General features: G+C 42.5%; 1 protein-coding gene across 1 annotated transcript in view; it reads right to left on the reverse strand.

The window, feature by feature from the left end:
• LOC308689067 (uncharacterized protein) overlaps positions 1-18,252 on the reverse strand; it is a gene marked incomplete at both ends in the record, with an annotated part of 105,259 nt that overhangs the window by 46,937 nt on the left and 40,070 nt on the right. The window contains 12 exon segments of the mRNA XM_081362619.1: positions 312-368; positions 486-545; positions 961-1,044; positions 1,143-1,343; positions 1,439-1,561; positions 9,816-10,007; positions 11,208-11,308; positions 11,584-12,019; positions 12,680-12,997; positions 13,074-13,157; positions 13,256-13,579; positions 13,720-14,037. Coding sequence (XP_081218745.1) covers positions 312-368; positions 486-545; positions 961-1,044; positions 1,143-1,343; positions 1,439-1,561; positions 9,816-10,007; positions 11,208-11,308; positions 11,584-12,019; positions 12,680-12,997; positions 13,074-13,157; positions 13,256-13,579; positions 13,720-14,037 — 2,298 coding nt within the window.

Below are 18,252 nucleotides of genomic sequence, written 5' to 3' on the forward strand. Positions count from 1 at the left end.
TTGCAGGTTTTGGGTAATGAATGTTAGCTGTGTCCCAATTCAGAGGCTGTCCTCCGGTCGTCACATTTGAAGGCTGTATACCTCATCAAGGATGTCTTATTTAAGAGAAGTAACCGTAATAAAAATTGACTGTTATTCCTCAGAGGTGTAAAATACTGAAATTTCTTTCTTACTTTGCCATCTAACGGGTATTGTTCTTAAATGAGACCGCCTCAGTGACGTATGCTATGCAGTCTTCAGATGCGACCTCCGGAGGACACAGCCTCTGATTGGGACACAGCCTCTGATTGGGACACAGCGGGATCACTGACCTTTCAGGACACTGCCATTGGTGACATCATCATAATATGCAGTCTTGAGCTCTTTTTCTAATAAGATAAAAGTTTTAGTATTGTGAAGAGTCAAATTAGTGTTAAAATGTGTAAATATTTTTTTTTACATTTTGAAATCAAATTATTGATTTGGATCTACTTCAGTTCTCTAACCTGAGAGAAACTCATCAGCATCTTCATACCCAGAATGCAGTTCTTCAGAGACGAGACTTCCTGTTAAAGGACAGCAGAACAGTCAGAAACATATTCATCATTCCATACAGATTGAATCCTCATTTCTCCTTTGGATCATGAAGCATTGTGTTACTTACAACACAACACAAATATTAATTACTGACACTTTAAAAGCATTTGAGGCAGTTTTTTTGTTTTTTGTTTTAGGCCTATTAGAAAAACACATGTATCCTCACATGAACCCATTCCTCACTGCCTTCCAGAAATACACACAGGAAGAGACACACACACACACACACACACACACACACACACACACAGCTCTGTGGTTTTCTGTGAGGAATTCTCTGGTTTAAAGCCGGGGGTTTAACAGGACTAATAATAGATGAACATCAAGTGTCTGACAGACTCACTTATTAATCATATTAAATAAGATTCACGGCTCATGTCTCACCTCTCTGAGTGAAGTGATTGTGTCTGTGATGAATCTCCTCATAAACGGCCTCAGTCGTCGTCCTGTGTCTCCTCTTAGAGAGAGCTGTGAGTGTAGACAGACAAACCTGCTGTCAGTTCACAACACATGACTGATCACACACTGAATAACACACAATATGACAGTCTCTGGATGTCTCCTACCTCTCCTCATCACTCTGTTCTGCTGAATCAGTATAAGCAGTGGCACTAAGAGCAGTAAGAGCAAAACTCCCAGTACAACCACAAGCACAGAGAGAGACACTGGAGGAGTTTGTGGAGGAGTGACTGATGTTGAGCGCACTGTCTGAGAAACTGGAGGAGAAGCTGATGTTGTTGTGGCAGGAGTAGTGGACACTGACAAATCTGGCAAAACAGACACAAACACATTAAAAATCATGCCAATAGGCAAAGATTATTAGCATTAAAATGACTAATATTGGTCAGTGTGTTTCTGTGACCTGCACAGGTGAGTCCAGCGTGCTCTTTGTGGGAGCAGTCAGTGTGGTTCTTCAGGGAGAGAGGACAGTCCCACAGGTGAATCTCATTCCCTCTGCACTCGACTCTGTTCAGCCACACAACACCTTCTGTAGCTGTCGTCAAAGGCAACTCATATATTTCACTTAAATATGGTTCACAGTTAAAATATATATATATAAATATATAAGGTTAAAAATCATATGATTTAAATAAAGATGTCTCATGGCCAATAAATAATAATTTCATGTTTATTTCTTTTTGTTTAAAAACTTTGTGTAAAAAGGAGGGAACTTATTTCTTGTTCCGTGTGGTAATATAGTTTGTTGCTATGGGGACGCTGCATGGGTGCACTCGCTAAGAGCAGAGAGAGAGAAATGTGCTTCGGTTTGCGAGCCTGCGGTCTAAAAGCCCCAAGAAGATTTAAAAGTTTCCATATAAGTTGTGTATGTGAAGTTTGAAGATGTATTCCTCATCTAAGTTTACCCTCTCGGGATCATGCGGCCAATGAGGTATATTTTCTGTCTTTGTCATTTATTTGTATTACACGACTGTGTTTGTAACAAACCAATTAAGATATTATTTTACATGGCATAAATTTGTTTTATTTATTTGTTTTCTGTAATTTCGTTTATTGTCTGCAAGTATGTCACGAATTTAAGGTTAATTTATGCTTTCTGTGTTTTATTTATACCAGTTCTGACGGCAATATGGTAATATATGGCAATAAAGGAACATGTCAAGACATGTTTGAAGATTCTGTCACCAAATAAATGCCCGTTAAAACCCAGGAACGACTTGAGCCTTTATTAAAACTCGAGGGGAGTAACAGTCAGAACTCAGCCTGCTTTGTGCTGGAGGAGAAGAGAGCGGTGCCTGTTGCAACGGAGCCATTAACGAGCAGCTCGTTACAACGTTAACTACGCTCACGAGCATCAAAGACAACACGAACTGCGTGCACGGAAAACCCGACAAGTGGCAACCGGAGTCCAGAAGTGTCGTGGGGTCAAGCTACAAAGAAGTAACACATTTAAACAAGTTAAATGTTAAGAAGTAGTTTAATCCTGCTAACTTTAAAGGGACTCTAAAGTGCTAAAAGAGGTTGAAGTGTATGTTTCTGCAATTCAAGTTTAAGTTTAAGTGTATGTTTATTTCTTTGTAAGGTGATTATTACAAACTAATTGCAAATCTAATCACAAGTTATTTGCTAAGTTAAAGGTGCACTAAGGCATTTTAAAGGGCAAGTCATATTGTTTTTTTTTTTACATTGAAGGCCATTTCTTTATTTCATACAAGGTGAATACAGTTCATAATTTGCATTAAGGTGTTTACACATTTTTAAGTTAATTCTAACAGAGTTAATATTTACAGTTAAAAGTATTATATCCCATAGTTCATTACAATAATTTAGGCAACCTTACAAACACACAAGTTATTTGACCTTAAGTCAATACACATACATCAGCTCAAGTAGTGAAATGTCTGAGCCTGAAGTCCAAGGAAGCGAAGCTGTGAAGTTGCAGGAGCAAGCAAGCCCCGATGAAGAAACTGTAGACTCAAGTCCACAGCAAGAGGCAAATACAATTCAAGCAGCTGAAGAAGATGCTTTGAGAAAAAGCCAAAGAACCAGAAAGCTTACTGAAAAGGGCCAAGCTCTACATGAAGAAAGAATGAATAAGCTTCAGTGTCGCTTTAAGACCAATTATGACAAATGGAAAGTGGTTGCCAAACAAGCTAAGAGAGCACTTGATGCACCTAGCACTGCAAGCTTACAGGATCACATCGTAAGGGTCCAAAATGCTTCAGGAGAAGTAAAGCAAACCTATCACGAGTTGCGCAGTTACGACACTCCTGACAGTGATACCCGTCGCAGAGTAGACACATGTCATGCTGTTTCTGTAAGGATAATAGAACAAGCAACAGAGATTCTTAAAGAAGAGGAAAGTGGTAAATACCCAGCTAAAAGGTCAACTCACTGGAGTGAGGCTGGCTCGGTGTTCCAATCAGCAGCATCTCACAGGTCCAAACGTGCGGGTAGTGCAATCACACATTCAAGTCATTTGAGTAAGTCATCTGCGAAGAAACAAGAAGCAGCAGCAGAACTGGCTGCAATTGAAGCCACCTTGAAAGTGATGCAAGAAATGCAGCGTGAGCAAAGGGAACTTGAAAATCTTGAAGCTGAAAACAGAAAAAGACTTGCACAACAAGAAGCAGAAAATGCTGAAAAACAAAAGATATTAGAAGAAAAGCGAAGGCAGATAGAGCGCTTTGAAACTGTCAAGAAAATGGAAGCCGCCAAAGCACGTCTGAAAGTTTACGAACAAGAATCAACTTCAGATGAAGAAATATCAGACCTTCTACACAGTAAGTCTAAGCCTAAGAAAGCTGCATCTTACCTGGTTAGTTTGCCTGAATTTCACCTTGCACAACCCACTGCTAACCTGCAACAACGCACTGTGCCACAAGAGGCCACAAGCCGGCAACATGCAACCAATGCTACACAAGAAGATAGCACTACTGCATTAGCCAGAGCGTTAGCAGAGTCAATCAACATAAGCCGTTTACCAGTACCAGAACCTTCAGTCTTCATTGGAGACCCACTCAAATACAAAGATTGGAAAATGTCCTTTCAAACCCTGATAGACCGGAAGAACATCCCAGTAAATGAAAAGCTCTACTATCTCCGCAAATATATTGGTGGATCAGCAAGAAAAGCAATTGAGAGCTATTTTCTGTTGGGGACGGACACAGCGTATCTTGCAGCATGGGACATTCTGGAGGAAAGGTATGGAAGCTCATTTGTAATCGCCAAAGCCTTCAGGGATAAGCTCACATCGTGGCCAAGGATAGGACCAAAGGACTGTGCTGAACTACGAGAGTTCTCAGACTTTCTCAGAGGCTGTGAAGCAGCAATGTTCCAGATTAAAAATCTTGAAGTTCTCAACGACTGCAGCGAAAACCAGAAAATGCTCAGCAAGCTTCCTGATTGGTTGACAGCAAGATGGAATAGAAAAGTCATTGAGATTCAAGAGGAAAGCGGGTCATTTCCAACATTCAGCAACTTTGTCGACTTCGTCACAAGAGAGGCCAAGATAGCGTGCAATCCAGTAACGTCGCTTCATGCACTAAAGGCAAGTGACTCTGAAAAAACAAAGACCCCAAAGACCAGAAGTGTTGGTGCAAAGGTGCTTGCAAGCAGCTCAGAAGAGAAACCAGACATTAAGATGTGTATCTTCTGTGAAAGGCCAAACCATGGAATTCATGTTTGCAGAAAGTTCATGGACAAGTCAATTACTGAACGAGTCAAGTTTGTACAAACAAAGGGCTTGTGCTTTGGATGTCTCAGCCCTGGACACCATTCAAAGAAATGTGAAAGGAGAAGTATTTGTAACACATGCAAAGGAAAACATCCAACATGCTTACATCAGGAACGTGACAAGGAAGTCAAAAGGACAAAGGATTCTGACAAAGAACAAAAGGACACAAGGGAAACCAAACAATCAAGTACAGAAATACCAAACAAGGCAATATCCAACCGTGTTGTACAAAACACTAACAGTGATCTCACATCCACAATCATTCCAGTTTGGTTATCCACAACAAGCGATTCAGAACACGAGGTTCTTGTCTATGCCCTTCTGGACAGTCAGAGCGACACCACATTTGTTCTTCAAGAAAAGGCGGACGCTTTAGTCACAGAAAAGAAACAAGTGCAGTTGAAACTTTCTACCCTGTCATCCAGGGACACAGTCATTCCAAGTCAAAAGCTATTTGGGCTACAAGTCAGAGGCTTCTACACATCTAAGAGAATCCCTCTCCCAACGACATACACAAGAGACTTTATCCCTGCCAATCTAAGTCATATTCCCACACCTAAGATAGCAAGAGCATGGCCTCACCTAGAGCATCTTGCTGAAGAGATCGCTCCCATGATAGAGTGTGATGTCGGCCTGCTTATAGGGTACAACTGTTCGCAAGCTCTGATACCCAGAGAAGTGGTGTCGGGGAAGGACAATGAACCATTCGCTCAGAGAACAGACCTTGGTTGGACTATAGTCGGCGGTACTGATCCCTGTGTGGACTATGGTGACGCTATAGGAAGCAGCCACAGAGTTATAGTCAAAGAAGTGACACCTTCTGTTCAGTCACCAACCTCCTTACCAAATGAAGTCATGTACGTCTGTCGTACACAAGTCAAAGAGCTAGTCACACCACTAGATGTGATCAAAGTACTGGAGTCCGATTTCAATGAACGCCGCGTGGAGGACTCTCACTTCTCCCAAGAGGATCTGCGTTTCATTTCCATAATGGAGGAAGGAGTGAAAATGAAAGCAAATGGTCACTGCGAATTGCCCTTGCCCTTTAAGAAGGACAGACCAAATCTACCAGACAATAAAATCTGTGCCGAACACAGACTCAAATGTCTAAAGAAAAGATTTGAGAAAGACACGCAATACCACAAAGACTACACAACATTCATGAATGAAACAATAACACGTGGAGATGCAGAAAAGGTTCCATTTGACGAACTGGACAAAAGCCCCTCCTGGTACATCCCTCACCATGGGGTCTACCACCCCCAGAAACCTGGAAAAATAAGAGTCGTGTTCGACTGCTCGGCAAAGTACGAAGGTGTGTCATTAAATGACTTTCTGCTTACTGGGCCAGAGTTGACCAACAGCTTGGTAGGTGTTCTATGTCGGTTTCGTAAGGGTCAAGTAGCGGTTATGTGCGACATAGAACGCATGTTTCATCAATTCCATGTCAAGCCAGAAGATCAAGACTACTTCCGATTTCTGTGGTGGGATAAGGGAAGCTTCTACTCCAACCCCTCCGTCTACCGTATGCGTGTTCATTTGTTTGGAGCCGCTTCGTCACCCGGCTGCGCAAACTACGGCCTCAAGTACATTGCAGCTCAAGGGCAAGGTCATTTCAGTGATGCCACAATCCGTTTCATTGAGAGAAACTTCTATGTGGATGATGGCCTAATAAGTGTCCACTCAGAAGAAGAGGCTATCCAGTTGGTAAATGAAGTAAGACAACTCTGCAATACAGGCAAGTTGCGACTTCATAAGTTCATATCAAACAGCCAACAAGTATTGGCATCCCTCCCAAAGGAAGACTGTGCAGAGACAGTAATGAAACAAGACCTAGCTCTTGGCGAACAACAGATTGAGAGAGCTCTAGGCGTCAAATGGTGTGTCTCTTCAGACCATTTCCAGTTTCGAGTAGTCGTGAATGAGCGCCCTCTCTCCAGAAGAGGAGTTTTGTCCACAGTTGCCTCTATCTTCGATCCACTTGGCTTTGTGGCGCCTTTCGTCCTACTCGGGAAACAAATACTTCAACAAATGTGCCGTGAGAAGATTGACTGGGATGAGCCACTGTCAAGTGAACTAAGGCCACGGTGGGAGTCCTGGCTTTTGGATCTACAGAACTTAGCCAATGTCAAGATTGAGCGATGCTACCTACCAGTTGATTTCAAAACAGTTCACAAGTATGAAGTCCACCATTTTTCAGACGCAAGTGTCACAGGGTATGGAGTCTGTACTTATCTAAGAGCAACCAGCACAACAGGACAGATACACTGCGTCCTAGTCATGGCCAAGGCCAGAGTATCCCCCACAAAGGTAACCACTGTGCCAAGACTCGAGCTGTCCGCAGCAGTTGTAGCAGTACGCACAAGTGACATGCTCAGAGGAGAATTGGAGCTTGAAGACACCCAAGAGTTCTTCTGGACAGATTCAAACGTCGTCCTAGGATACATCAACAATGACGCAAAACGGTTTCATATCTACGTAGCTAACCGCATACAGCGCATCAAGGAAAGTACAAACCCAACCCAGTGGAAATACGTGATGTCAGAAGACAATCCCGCTGACCATGCGTCACGAGGGCTTAAAGCAAAGGAGCTCATTGCTTCCAATTGGTTTAGTGGTCCAGATTTTCTCTGGCAGGAAGAGCTTCCAAGCGGTGAGGTTAAGGTGAGCGAACTTGATGCCAAAGATCCAGAAGTGCGCAAGGTCATTGTGCACCAGACCTCAACCACAACAGATTCTTTCACTAATCACTTCCTTAAGTTTTCAAGCTGGACAAGACTAGTGAAAGCAATTGCCAGACTCCAAAGATTTCTCAAGGAGTTTAAGGGTACAATACAGAGAACCAATGAAGCCACAAGTCTCGAGGAAAGACAGGATGCAGAGCTTACCATCATGCTCATTGTACAAAGGGAAGTCTTCTCCAAAGAGATCAATGTTCTTGAGTCACAAAGGGAGATGACCAAAGACAAAACCAGTAGGCTGTACCGACTTAATCCCTTCTTGGACCACAGGGGCATTCTTAGAGTGGGAGGTCGATTAGAGCATGCTGCCATGCATCCACACATCAAACATCCAGTCATTTTACCAAAAAACAGTCACATAACAAGGTTACTGATCGATCACTATCACAGACAAGTGCAACATCAGGGGCGTGGCATGACCATAAATGAGTTGAGATCAAATGGTATCTGGATCCTTGGATGTAGTCAAGCTGTGTCCTCAGTCATCTACCACTGCGTCAAGTGCAGAAGGTTTAGACGTCACACAGAAGAGCAGAGAATGGCAGACCTGCCGCGTGAAAGAATGGAGACAACTCCTCCCTTCACGTATTGTGGGATGGATTGTTTTGGTCCATTTTACATCAAAGAAGGTCGAAAAGAGCTGAAACGTTATGGACTATTGTTCACATGCTTGTGTTCTCGTGCAGTGCACATAGAGTTACTTGATGATCTATCAACCGATGCATTCATCAACTCACTTCGTGCCTTCATTGCCCTACGTGGAAACGTTCGTCAACTTCAATCAGATCAGGGCACCAATTTTGTTGGAGCGAGGTGTGAATTCCTGAAAGCAGTAAAGGAAATGGATCAAGAATGCCTTAAACAACTAGGCTGCGAGTTTGTCATGAACCCTCCCTCTGCTAGCCATATGGGCGGAGTTTGGGAAAGGCAAATCCGGACAATCAGAAGTGTGTTAACATCCATACTGGATCAGTCATCCCGAACACTCGACAGTTCATCCTTACGGACCTATCTTTATGAAGTGATGGCAATCATAAACAGCCGACCTATGACAGCACATTTACTCAGCGACCCAACAGGTCCCCAGCCTCTTACGCCCAACCTGCTTCTGACAATGAAGTCCTCAATCATCTTGCCTCCACCTGGAAACTTTGTAAAGGAAGACCTTTACCTCCGCAAGAGGTGGCGTAGAGTCCAATACCTTGCCAATGAATTTTGGCACAGATGGAAAAAGGAGTACATACTGAGTTTACAACAAAGACAGAAATGGCACAAGACAAAGAGAAATGCGAAAGTCAATGATATAGTAATTGTACAAGACGATAACGCACCCAGAAATGAATGGAAGCTGGCTAAAGTCGCCACGGTGTATCCAGCTGAAGATGGATGTGTGCGGAAGGTCCAGTTGCTGATCAGCAACTCAGCATTAGATGACCAAGGAAAGAGACTCAGCAAACCAGTCTATCTGGAGAGACCTATCCACAAGACAGTCACATTACTTGAAGCTGACTAACATAACTTTAACTTACAGTAATCGCTCACACATAGTTAATTGGTTAAATCACAAGTGATTTGGTGGAAGTGTAGCTGTCGTCAAAGGCAACTCATATATTTCACTTAAATATGGTTCACAGTTAAAATATATATATATAAATATATAAGGTTAAAAATCATATGATTTAAATAAAGATGTCTCATGGCCAATAAATAATAATTTCATGTTTATTTCTTTTTGTTTAAAAACTTTGTGTAAAAAGGAGGGAACTTATTTTTTGTTCCGTGTGGTAATATAGTTTGTTGCTATGGGGACGCTGCATGGGTGCACTCGCTAAGAGCAGAGAGAGAGAAATGTGCTTCGGTTTGCGAGCCTGCGGTCTAAAAGCCCCAAGAAGATTTAAAAGTTTCCATATAAGTTGTGTATGTGAAGTTTGAAGATGTATTCCTCATCTAAGTTTACCCTCTCGGGATCATGCGGCCAATGAGGTATATTTTCTGTCTTTGTCATTTATTTGTATTACACGACTGTGTTTGTAACAAACCAATTAAGATATTATTTTACATGGCATAAATTTGTTTTATTTATTTGTTTTCTGTAATTTCGTTTATTGTCTGCAAGTATGTCACGAATTTAAGGTTAATTTATGCTTTCTGTGTTTTATTTATACCAGTTCTGACGGCAATATGGTAATATATGGCAATAAAGGAACATGTCAAGACATGTTTGAAGATTCTGTCACCAAATAAATGCCCGTTAAAACCCAGGAACGACTTGAGCCTTTATTAAAACTCGAGGGGAGTAACACCTTCACCAGCACCAAAGACTGAATTCCCATCAGCCCTCAGTGCTGCTCCACAACCCAGCTGCCTGCAGACCACCTGAGCATCGCTGATGTCCCACAGATCAGCACAGACTGAACCCCACACAGCGTTATGATACACCTCCAGCCTCCCAGAGCACCGGCCCAAACCTCCACTCAGTCTGAGAGGAACATGATCTAAATCACACACAGCAACATCACTGACCAGCTTCAGGACACCATTCACAACAAAACACAGAAACTTATAAGATGACTTTAAATGTATGATTAGTGGATTGCATTTATGAATTTGATTATGATTTTTAAATGCAAGTAAATTCTTGTTTAAATGCACATTTTTATGGAAAACAGTCTTAAATTAAAAATCTTACTGTCATGATTCTGCCTTCTTGTCTCTGATTTTCCCTGGTCTTGAGGCAGGATCATGACAGGCCCATGTTTTATGTCCAAGCACATGGCCATTTGTTTGGGCCATGTGCTTGTGTTATCTCGTCACCCAGCCCCGCCCCCTTGTTATCCTCGTTTTGTCATTATTGCTTCACCTGTGTCACCTGTTCCTGATTAGTTTGCTCCCTATTTAATCCCCTCATGTTCTCTGTCCTGTGTTGGTACATTGTCTAACATTGCGTGTTATTCTTTGTGAAGCTTTGTGAGTATCCTGTCAAAGAGAAATCCTGTAGAGAAAGTTCTGTTTTTGCTGTTTGTTTATAGTCTAGTTAATTGTCAGAGTCTTTGTCTAGTTTAGTCACTCGTAGTCCTGTCTTGTCTTGTTTTGCCCCCTCGTGGGCTTTGTTTTTCCTGTTATTTGTACAATAAACTGTGTTCCTGTGACTACTGTCTGCAATTGGGTTCATCTCCACATCATCCACATAACAGAATGTACCGACCAAAGCAGAACCCAGCAGACCATTTGTCTTCTGGCGATCAGCAATTGGATCTTCTTAAAGAGTGGTGGCTCAAGACCATTTCTGACTCGAGGGGAGGCAAGCTCCCAATTCCCCCTCAGGGAGAGTTGCTGCTGAAGGAGTACGCTCAAGTCGCAGAAGAAAGGAGGTTTTTCTTACCTGACATCCTGCTTAATCGCTACTTCCTTGCTGGTCTCAAGGTTCCCCCACCTCTGGCTGAACGGGAGAAGCTGGTCCACCGCCCATTCCGGGACATGGTGAACTGTCTTTGTCAAAAGGAGCCGCAGAGTCCTACCGTGTTGTCGCCACCAGCCAAGCTGCCCGTGATCCTGGAGGGTCGGGTCCTGGCTGTCGTTTCTCAAGGTGAGCAGGCCCTCTCCACTTCTCCCGTGGTCTCATCCACACCCGTTGGTCTTCGTGGCAAACGAGGAAGACGGACTTCGTGGGATTCTCTGTCAGAGTCATCCTTGACCGAGTCTGCGCTGCCTGAGACTGCCCTTCCTACTCAGGTCACAGATCCCGCTGAGCTTCTCCAACCGGTCACTAGTCCGGCTATCACTTCCGCACCGCGACCTAGGAGAAAGAAGAGGAGGAAGGGAGCCTCCAATTCTCCGTCTCTGTCTGTCCCTGAGCCCGCTACTGCAAGCGCCGTCCCAGAGCCCGCTACTGCAAGCGCTGTCCCAGGCACTGTTCCAGACCCCGCTCCTGCAAGTGCCGTTCCCGAGTCTGTAGTCGTGAGTGCTGCAGAGAGAGCAGCGGCCGATTCAGCTGCTGAAGCTATCTTGCGGTCGGTTTCTGCTCATCAGAAGATGCCTGTCCTCGTCGCTGCCGAGACAATGTCTGAATACCTTAAACGTCTTGTCCAGATTCTTGAAGTCCCCGTCAAGTCAGTCATGTCTTGTCCTGAGTCCACTGATTCCAAGAGCACCGTGAGCGCCGTACCCCAGTCAGCTGCCGTGAGCGCCGTACCCCAGTCAGCTGCCGTGAGCGCCGTACCCCAGTCAGCTGCCGTGAGCGCCGTACCCCAGTCAGCTGCCGACGACGATCTCCCCGATTCAGAGATGGGGAGCGATGATACTGAGCCGTCTTCGGGGAACTCAGTTCTAGCTTCTGCTCCACAGTCACCCACAGCATCCCCTGTCCTGTTTCCTGTTGGGTCACCTCCTGTATCCCCCGTCAAGATTCCTGTCCCGCCGCTTTCTGTTTCTGTTCCTGTGTCAGATTCCACCCCTGTCTGGCTGCCCAGTGTTTCCCCAAGCACCCCTGTCATTTCCCAGCCTCGGACTGTTTCCCCCAAGTCATCCCCTCATGCGTCTCCAGCCAAGTCCCCCCGGATTCCCCGTCCTCAGCCCTCGTCCCGGAGACCCAAGACCCCCAGTCCTCCCATCCACCCTGGATTGCCCCCTAAGGACTTTGTGTTTCCCCTTAGTCCTCTCATCCACCCTGGACTGCCCCTGAGGGTCTGTGTGTTTCCTCCACCTCCTTTGCCTTGTTTATTGTTTTTGATTTTGCACCCCATTCCTGTCATTGTTTATTCATGTTTGCCGTTGTTGTTGTTGTTTGTCATGTTTTGTTGGTTTGTGTCCTTGTCTCAGTCTGTCATGTCATGTGTTTAGTGTTCCCTTAGGGAGCGTCTGGAAGCCGCTCCTTAGGGGAGGGGTTCTGTCATGATTCTGCCGCCTTGTCTCTGATTTTCCCTGGTCTTGAGGTATGCATGCTGCTATACTGGTTTGGTCAATGAAAAAATATTTAAAAAGTAGCAGCCTCCATGGCAGCGCTGTCTATCAGACCATCATACAGTAAGATGGACTTTGTTGTAAAATATGACCCATCCACTTCTGATGATCCTAGTGTTTATTTTGCAAAAATGACCACCTGTACATTATTCCTTTAAACATTTGAAATTATATATTTAAAAATGAATCACATTACTTTACTGTTCACCTGAGCACACAACTCCTACATCTTCCTTGTGTTGACAGTCATGTTTCCCCCAGCCTGGAGAAGAGCAGTTCCACAGGGACGTCTCATTCCCCTCACACTCCACCTCATCCAGCCATATGGGTCCAGAACCAGGACCAAACCAGGCTGGTACCTGCTGGTTACTGAGGGCCACTCCACACTGCAGCTGTCTGCACACCACATGGGCATCTTTAATATCCCAGGAGTCATCACACACTGTCCCCCATGAGCCGCTGTGAAAAACCTCCAGCCTCCCTGCACAGTCTCCCCCAGAACCCACCAGCCTGATGGACCCGCGACCTGATATTCAGAGAGAGAAAAACACATTATTGATCACTAACAACTGAAGAATCTGCCCAGATGTTGTTGTTCTCACCAAGGCAGGTGATTGACAGCTGTTGTGTGGAGCTGCAGTTGAGAGTTTGTGGAGAGCTGCAGTTCCTCAGATGAGCTTCACTCCCTGGAGAGAGTATTTATTTGTAATTCAGTATTTATCTCAAATGTACACTACATTTTAATCTGAAACCAATGACTTCATCATGGTGTGAATTTGCTCACCAGAGCAGACGACTCCAACATCTCGTCTATGAGAACATTCAGCTCGACTCCATGAAGAGACGGAACATTCTGAGAGTTTTGTTTCATTCCCGTCACAATCAAACACATCAGCCCAGATTTCACCACTTCCCTTTCCAAACCAGTCTGATCCCACAACAGACACAGCAATCCCACAATTCAGCTGTCTACAGATGACACTGGCAGCTCTCATATCCCAGCATGCATCACACACTGTGCCCCATTCATTGAGGATCCGAAGCTCCACTCTTCCAGAACAAGAGTCTGAGCCGTTTATTCCATTGACCAGTCTGAGGTCAGTGTAACCTGTGCAGAGAACCGACAGCTTATTTAAACATGAAACTAGAATAGATTGAGATAATCTATAATACCAGATAATTGAGCAATACAACATCAGTATTAGGTATGTAATTTATCTAAATAAATACCAAATGTTAATACTTAACCAGAACAAATCACTCCCACATCATTGTCATGGGAACAGCTGTGTATCTGTAAAGATAATCGTGAACAGTCGTCTATTTGAGACTCATTTCCTCTGCACTGAATCTCCTCTGACCAAACTCGACCCTTTCCTTTTCCAAAAGCATCTTCTCCCAGCACCTGTACAGGAGCCCCACAGTCCAGCTCTCTACACACAACCTCTGCATCCTGCTGGTCAAAGGCAGCGTCACACACTGAACCCCATCCTTCTGTACGAAACATCTCCACTCTCCCAGAACACAGGTGAAACCCGTCCACAAGTCGAAGTCGTTGCTCTGAGTCTTTGAATTATAAAGACAGATCATTAATTAAACACATGTATTCACCTGGAACACTAGAAAAATCGTAATTAAATTTTTGACATTTTGTATTTCATTAATTCACTTAATCTGCGCTAATTTTATCTGTAATTTTATTTTTCATCTGTCATTTTATAATCTTCATTAAATAAAGAATGTCAATAAGATTGTCAAATCAGACTGTGAATAATAAAAAAGACATTACATAGGCCTATTTAGTGAGGATTCTCTGCATTATATTTTATTATAAGAAAATAAGGAATGGGGATAAATATAATATCATGCACAAAATAATTAAACAGATTGCATGTTTCATAAAATTGACACTGATTAAGTTTGTCCACACAGCATACAGAAACATTACATTGCTTGAGTGAGAATTATGAAGGAGTGATAATAAGTTGAGGGGAAGCTTACCTGAACAGACGACACCAGCATCAAGATCATGATTATTATAACAGTACTGAACATATTGGCTATCTGATCTGCAGTCTTTCAGTGCAGTCTCTGATCCACTACAGTGCATATAACCCATTGAAATTGGAGAGACACTTCACTGAGGACAGACTCGTGCCAGTCATATTTCAGCGTGGAGAGAAAGTCACACTAAACTTACAGGAGATTGATAGAGAAACACTACAGGTTATATTCAGCATCAAAGCCTGTCTCTGCACACACAACATACAAGACTGATGACTGACTGCTCACTTACTGAAGCTTTACTTCACACACAAAAACATTTGTTTTTTTGGAACAAATTTGACTAATATTAAATGTATTTTACTATACTGTTACTATGTTCTAACCAAGAGCACAATAAACAGTATGTTAATAAATTATTAAATTAACTGGAATGGTTGTGTACAACAAACAGAAAAGTTTCAGACCACATTTGTAAATAAACATTGTTTTCTTTTCCACATATATTAATTTGGCATTATATCCAACACATTTGTAGCTGTAATGTGTTTAATATTGCAATGCATAATTCCTCCAGCAGAAGGCAGCAAAACACTTATTATAAAGAGAAGCAGAAAAGAGTCTGGTCCATGTTACAGCTTCTCATAGCATACATTTTTATTGACAGAAATTGTAAATTACCTTGTTAATTATTAAGGTAAATTGGGACAGTTCAATTGGGAGAGGGACACACATTTTTATCTAATTTGTGATTGGATAATACAATTGTATGGAGCCCCTGAAGGGACGTGGAGGTGGAAAAAATTTGGATGGGAGAATTATTATAATAATTTTTTTCAAATATTTTGCATTCCCACGCATAACCTGTTGTGTGCTCGGGACAGACACTTGCTGTTCAATGTCCCGCTGGCAGTGTTTCAGAGCTCCGTACGTTAATGGAGTTTTTCATAGTGTTTGAACTTGGACTCATATGTAAAGAAATTATGCAAGGGAACGCAAAATATTTATATAAATATTTTTAATTCTCCCATCCCTAAATATTTTCCACCACCACGTCCCAGAGGCTCCGCACTATTGCTTACAACAGGATATTGAACAAATCCTTTTTTTAATAGAAAATTTTCAAAATGTAAAATAATAACTTTATTAAAACATATACGCACTACTGATTGTGTTGTTGTTGATGATGATTTTTCATGCACAGCTCTGGGTGCAGTCTATGTTTTGGAACCAGCAATAACCTTTGACCTTTCAGTAAAAAGCTTCTCTTTTTTTCATTCTTTCTTCACTCCACTTCACTCTCTTGTTTGGCCGACATGTTTTTTTCTTCTTCTTTTTCTTTCTGCCTATAGCTTTGTGACATTTTCTGTAAAACAAAACAACTTTTCACATCAAGCAATGTATTACCTTTTATTTTAGATGTCCCACTTTAGCTGAATGCTACTGTCCCATTTTATCTAACACTTTAAGGTAAATTGGGACAGTAACAAAACTTGATTTTTTTTTGTAAATAGAATGAAGAAACTTGCACATTGTTGCATTAAATAATTATCACATGAACATGTAATACTGTTTGTATTAGAAATAAGACCTTAGCAATTTTATTAGACTGAATGTAAGGGTTCTTAACTTGCTTTTGCAGACATTCCAGCACTTGGGTAGTAACCATGTCAGCAAGGTTTATATTTGACCAATCAAATGTTGATATTCAAATTAAGGGTAACACTTTAGAATCACTATAGTTCCTGCATAGTGAGGAAATTTCACTTGAGTAATTAGTGATGCACTTTATGACTAGCCTATATTCAGATTAAAAATGATGACTGATTACGTCTCAGACACAAGCTAATGTTCTTTATAATTTGTCAGTTAGTTAATAGTTATTAATGAGGCTAATCTCATAGCCTAATTATTGATTACCTAATTAGGAACTATCTCCTATATTTGATATTACTTACTGATTCGTTAAGCTTGTTTCTATATTAGTTAATAGTAGTAGCTGAAGTGTTAATGTAGTAGGGGAGACCGGGACAGTTGCAACAGGGGATGGTTGCAACATGTCATTTTTCTCCAATCAGAAACAAGCCAGAGTGACACTCATACTGAACATGCACAGTTAGACTGTAACACCTGCACACTGAATCTATGGGCCTATGTTCTACACATGAACAAACAAAACTCAATAACTGTTATTTGATAAATATGACTAAATAAATAATAGTCTACAATAATATTATTGTATAAATAAATAACACTATTATAGTAGGCCTAAAACAGGTAATATTTTCAGAATTCTATGCTCATTGAGACAAATAGCTTAAGTTAATTAATGAAATTAAAGGTATTTTTAACATGTTGCAACTGTCCCTGGGTTGGGGTCAGTTGCAACATCTGGCTTCTTCCATTCAAATAAATACTGTGAACGATATGTCTTATATAATCATCTTTAAATGGTATGGGTAATTAGCAGACAGATACAAGTTTAATATATACAAATTTGGTTGGTCTAGTCCAAATAGTCTCTGAGTAACACAGAAATGCAAAAAGTGTTGCAACTGTCCCCGGTCTAACCTACAACTCAGTAGTCCTGCATTACTCCCTGCAGTTCCTTATTAACTAGATGTACCGCATCACGGTACAAAATATGACCGCCGCTCAGGCCTGCACTGGCTTTCCACAAAACTAAATGACGTGGAGTAATTTGGCTGTATTGCGTGTTTATGTATATACCTAAAAAAAAGTAATAGTATGTGCATGTCTGTGTGTGTGTGTCTGTGTGTGTGTGTGTGTGTGTGTGTGTGTGTGTGTGTGTGTGTGTGTGTGTGTTTGTGTCTGTGTGTGTGTGTGTGTGTGTGTGTGTGTGTGTGTCTGTGCGTGTATGTATGTGTGGGTACATGTGTGCGCGTGTGTGTGTGTGTGTGTCTGTGCATGTGGATTTGTATGTGTGTGTATGGGTGTGTGTCTGTGCGTGTGGATGTCAGTGTGTGTGCATGCTTGCGTTTGTTTGTATTCCTGCATGTGTGTGTGTGACAGTATCATCCTAAACCAGCAACCCTTCGCTCAACAGCACCATCTACAGGCCGATGAGTGTACAGTCACTAAATGTGCACATAAATGAATTTATTTTATACCCCCCCCCATGGATGAAATTCTACAAAACTTAGCAGAGGATACCCCCAGAAGATGTCAAGTTAATCATACACATGAAATATGGTGCAGTTCTGAACATCTCCACTGAAGATAGGGGCGATTAAAGCAGAATAATATTGCATTTTCATTTTTTATGGGAGGGGCGCAAATCACAAATGAGTGATTATGGGCTAGGTTGATGTGGGCCCTTAAGAGCAACATACCATAAAAATTTCTTCATCCTCGGTGCCACGGTTCAGGTAGTTATTTAGGAAAAACTGCATTTTTTGGGGTTTGGGGGGGGCCAGCGCGGGGGGGGAGTGGCCCCCGGGGACCAAACGAAATTTTTCCGTAGAAGTCTAGTGGGGCTACATGCCCACCAAATTTCATGTTCCCCGGTGTTTCGGTGTCCCTGGTATCGTTGACGAAAAATTTACGGGGGCCCCAGCGCGGGGGGGGGGAAGTGGCCTCCGGGGACCAAACGAAATTTTTCCGTAAAAGTCTAGTAGACCAACATACCATAAAAATGTCTTCATCCTCGGTGCCATGGTTCAGGTAGTTATTTAGGAAAAACTGCATTTTTTGGGGTTTGGGGGGGCCCAGCGCGGGGGGGGAGTGGCCCCCGGGGACCAAACGAAATTTTTCCGT

This window comes from Scardinius erythrophthalmus (genome assembly GCF_964197995.2).
Source record: "Scardinius erythrophthalmus genome assembly, chromosome: 4".
Taxonomy (NCBI): domain Eukaryota; kingdom Metazoa; phylum Chordata; class Actinopteri; order Cypriniformes; family Leuciscidae; genus Scardinius; species Scardinius erythrophthalmus.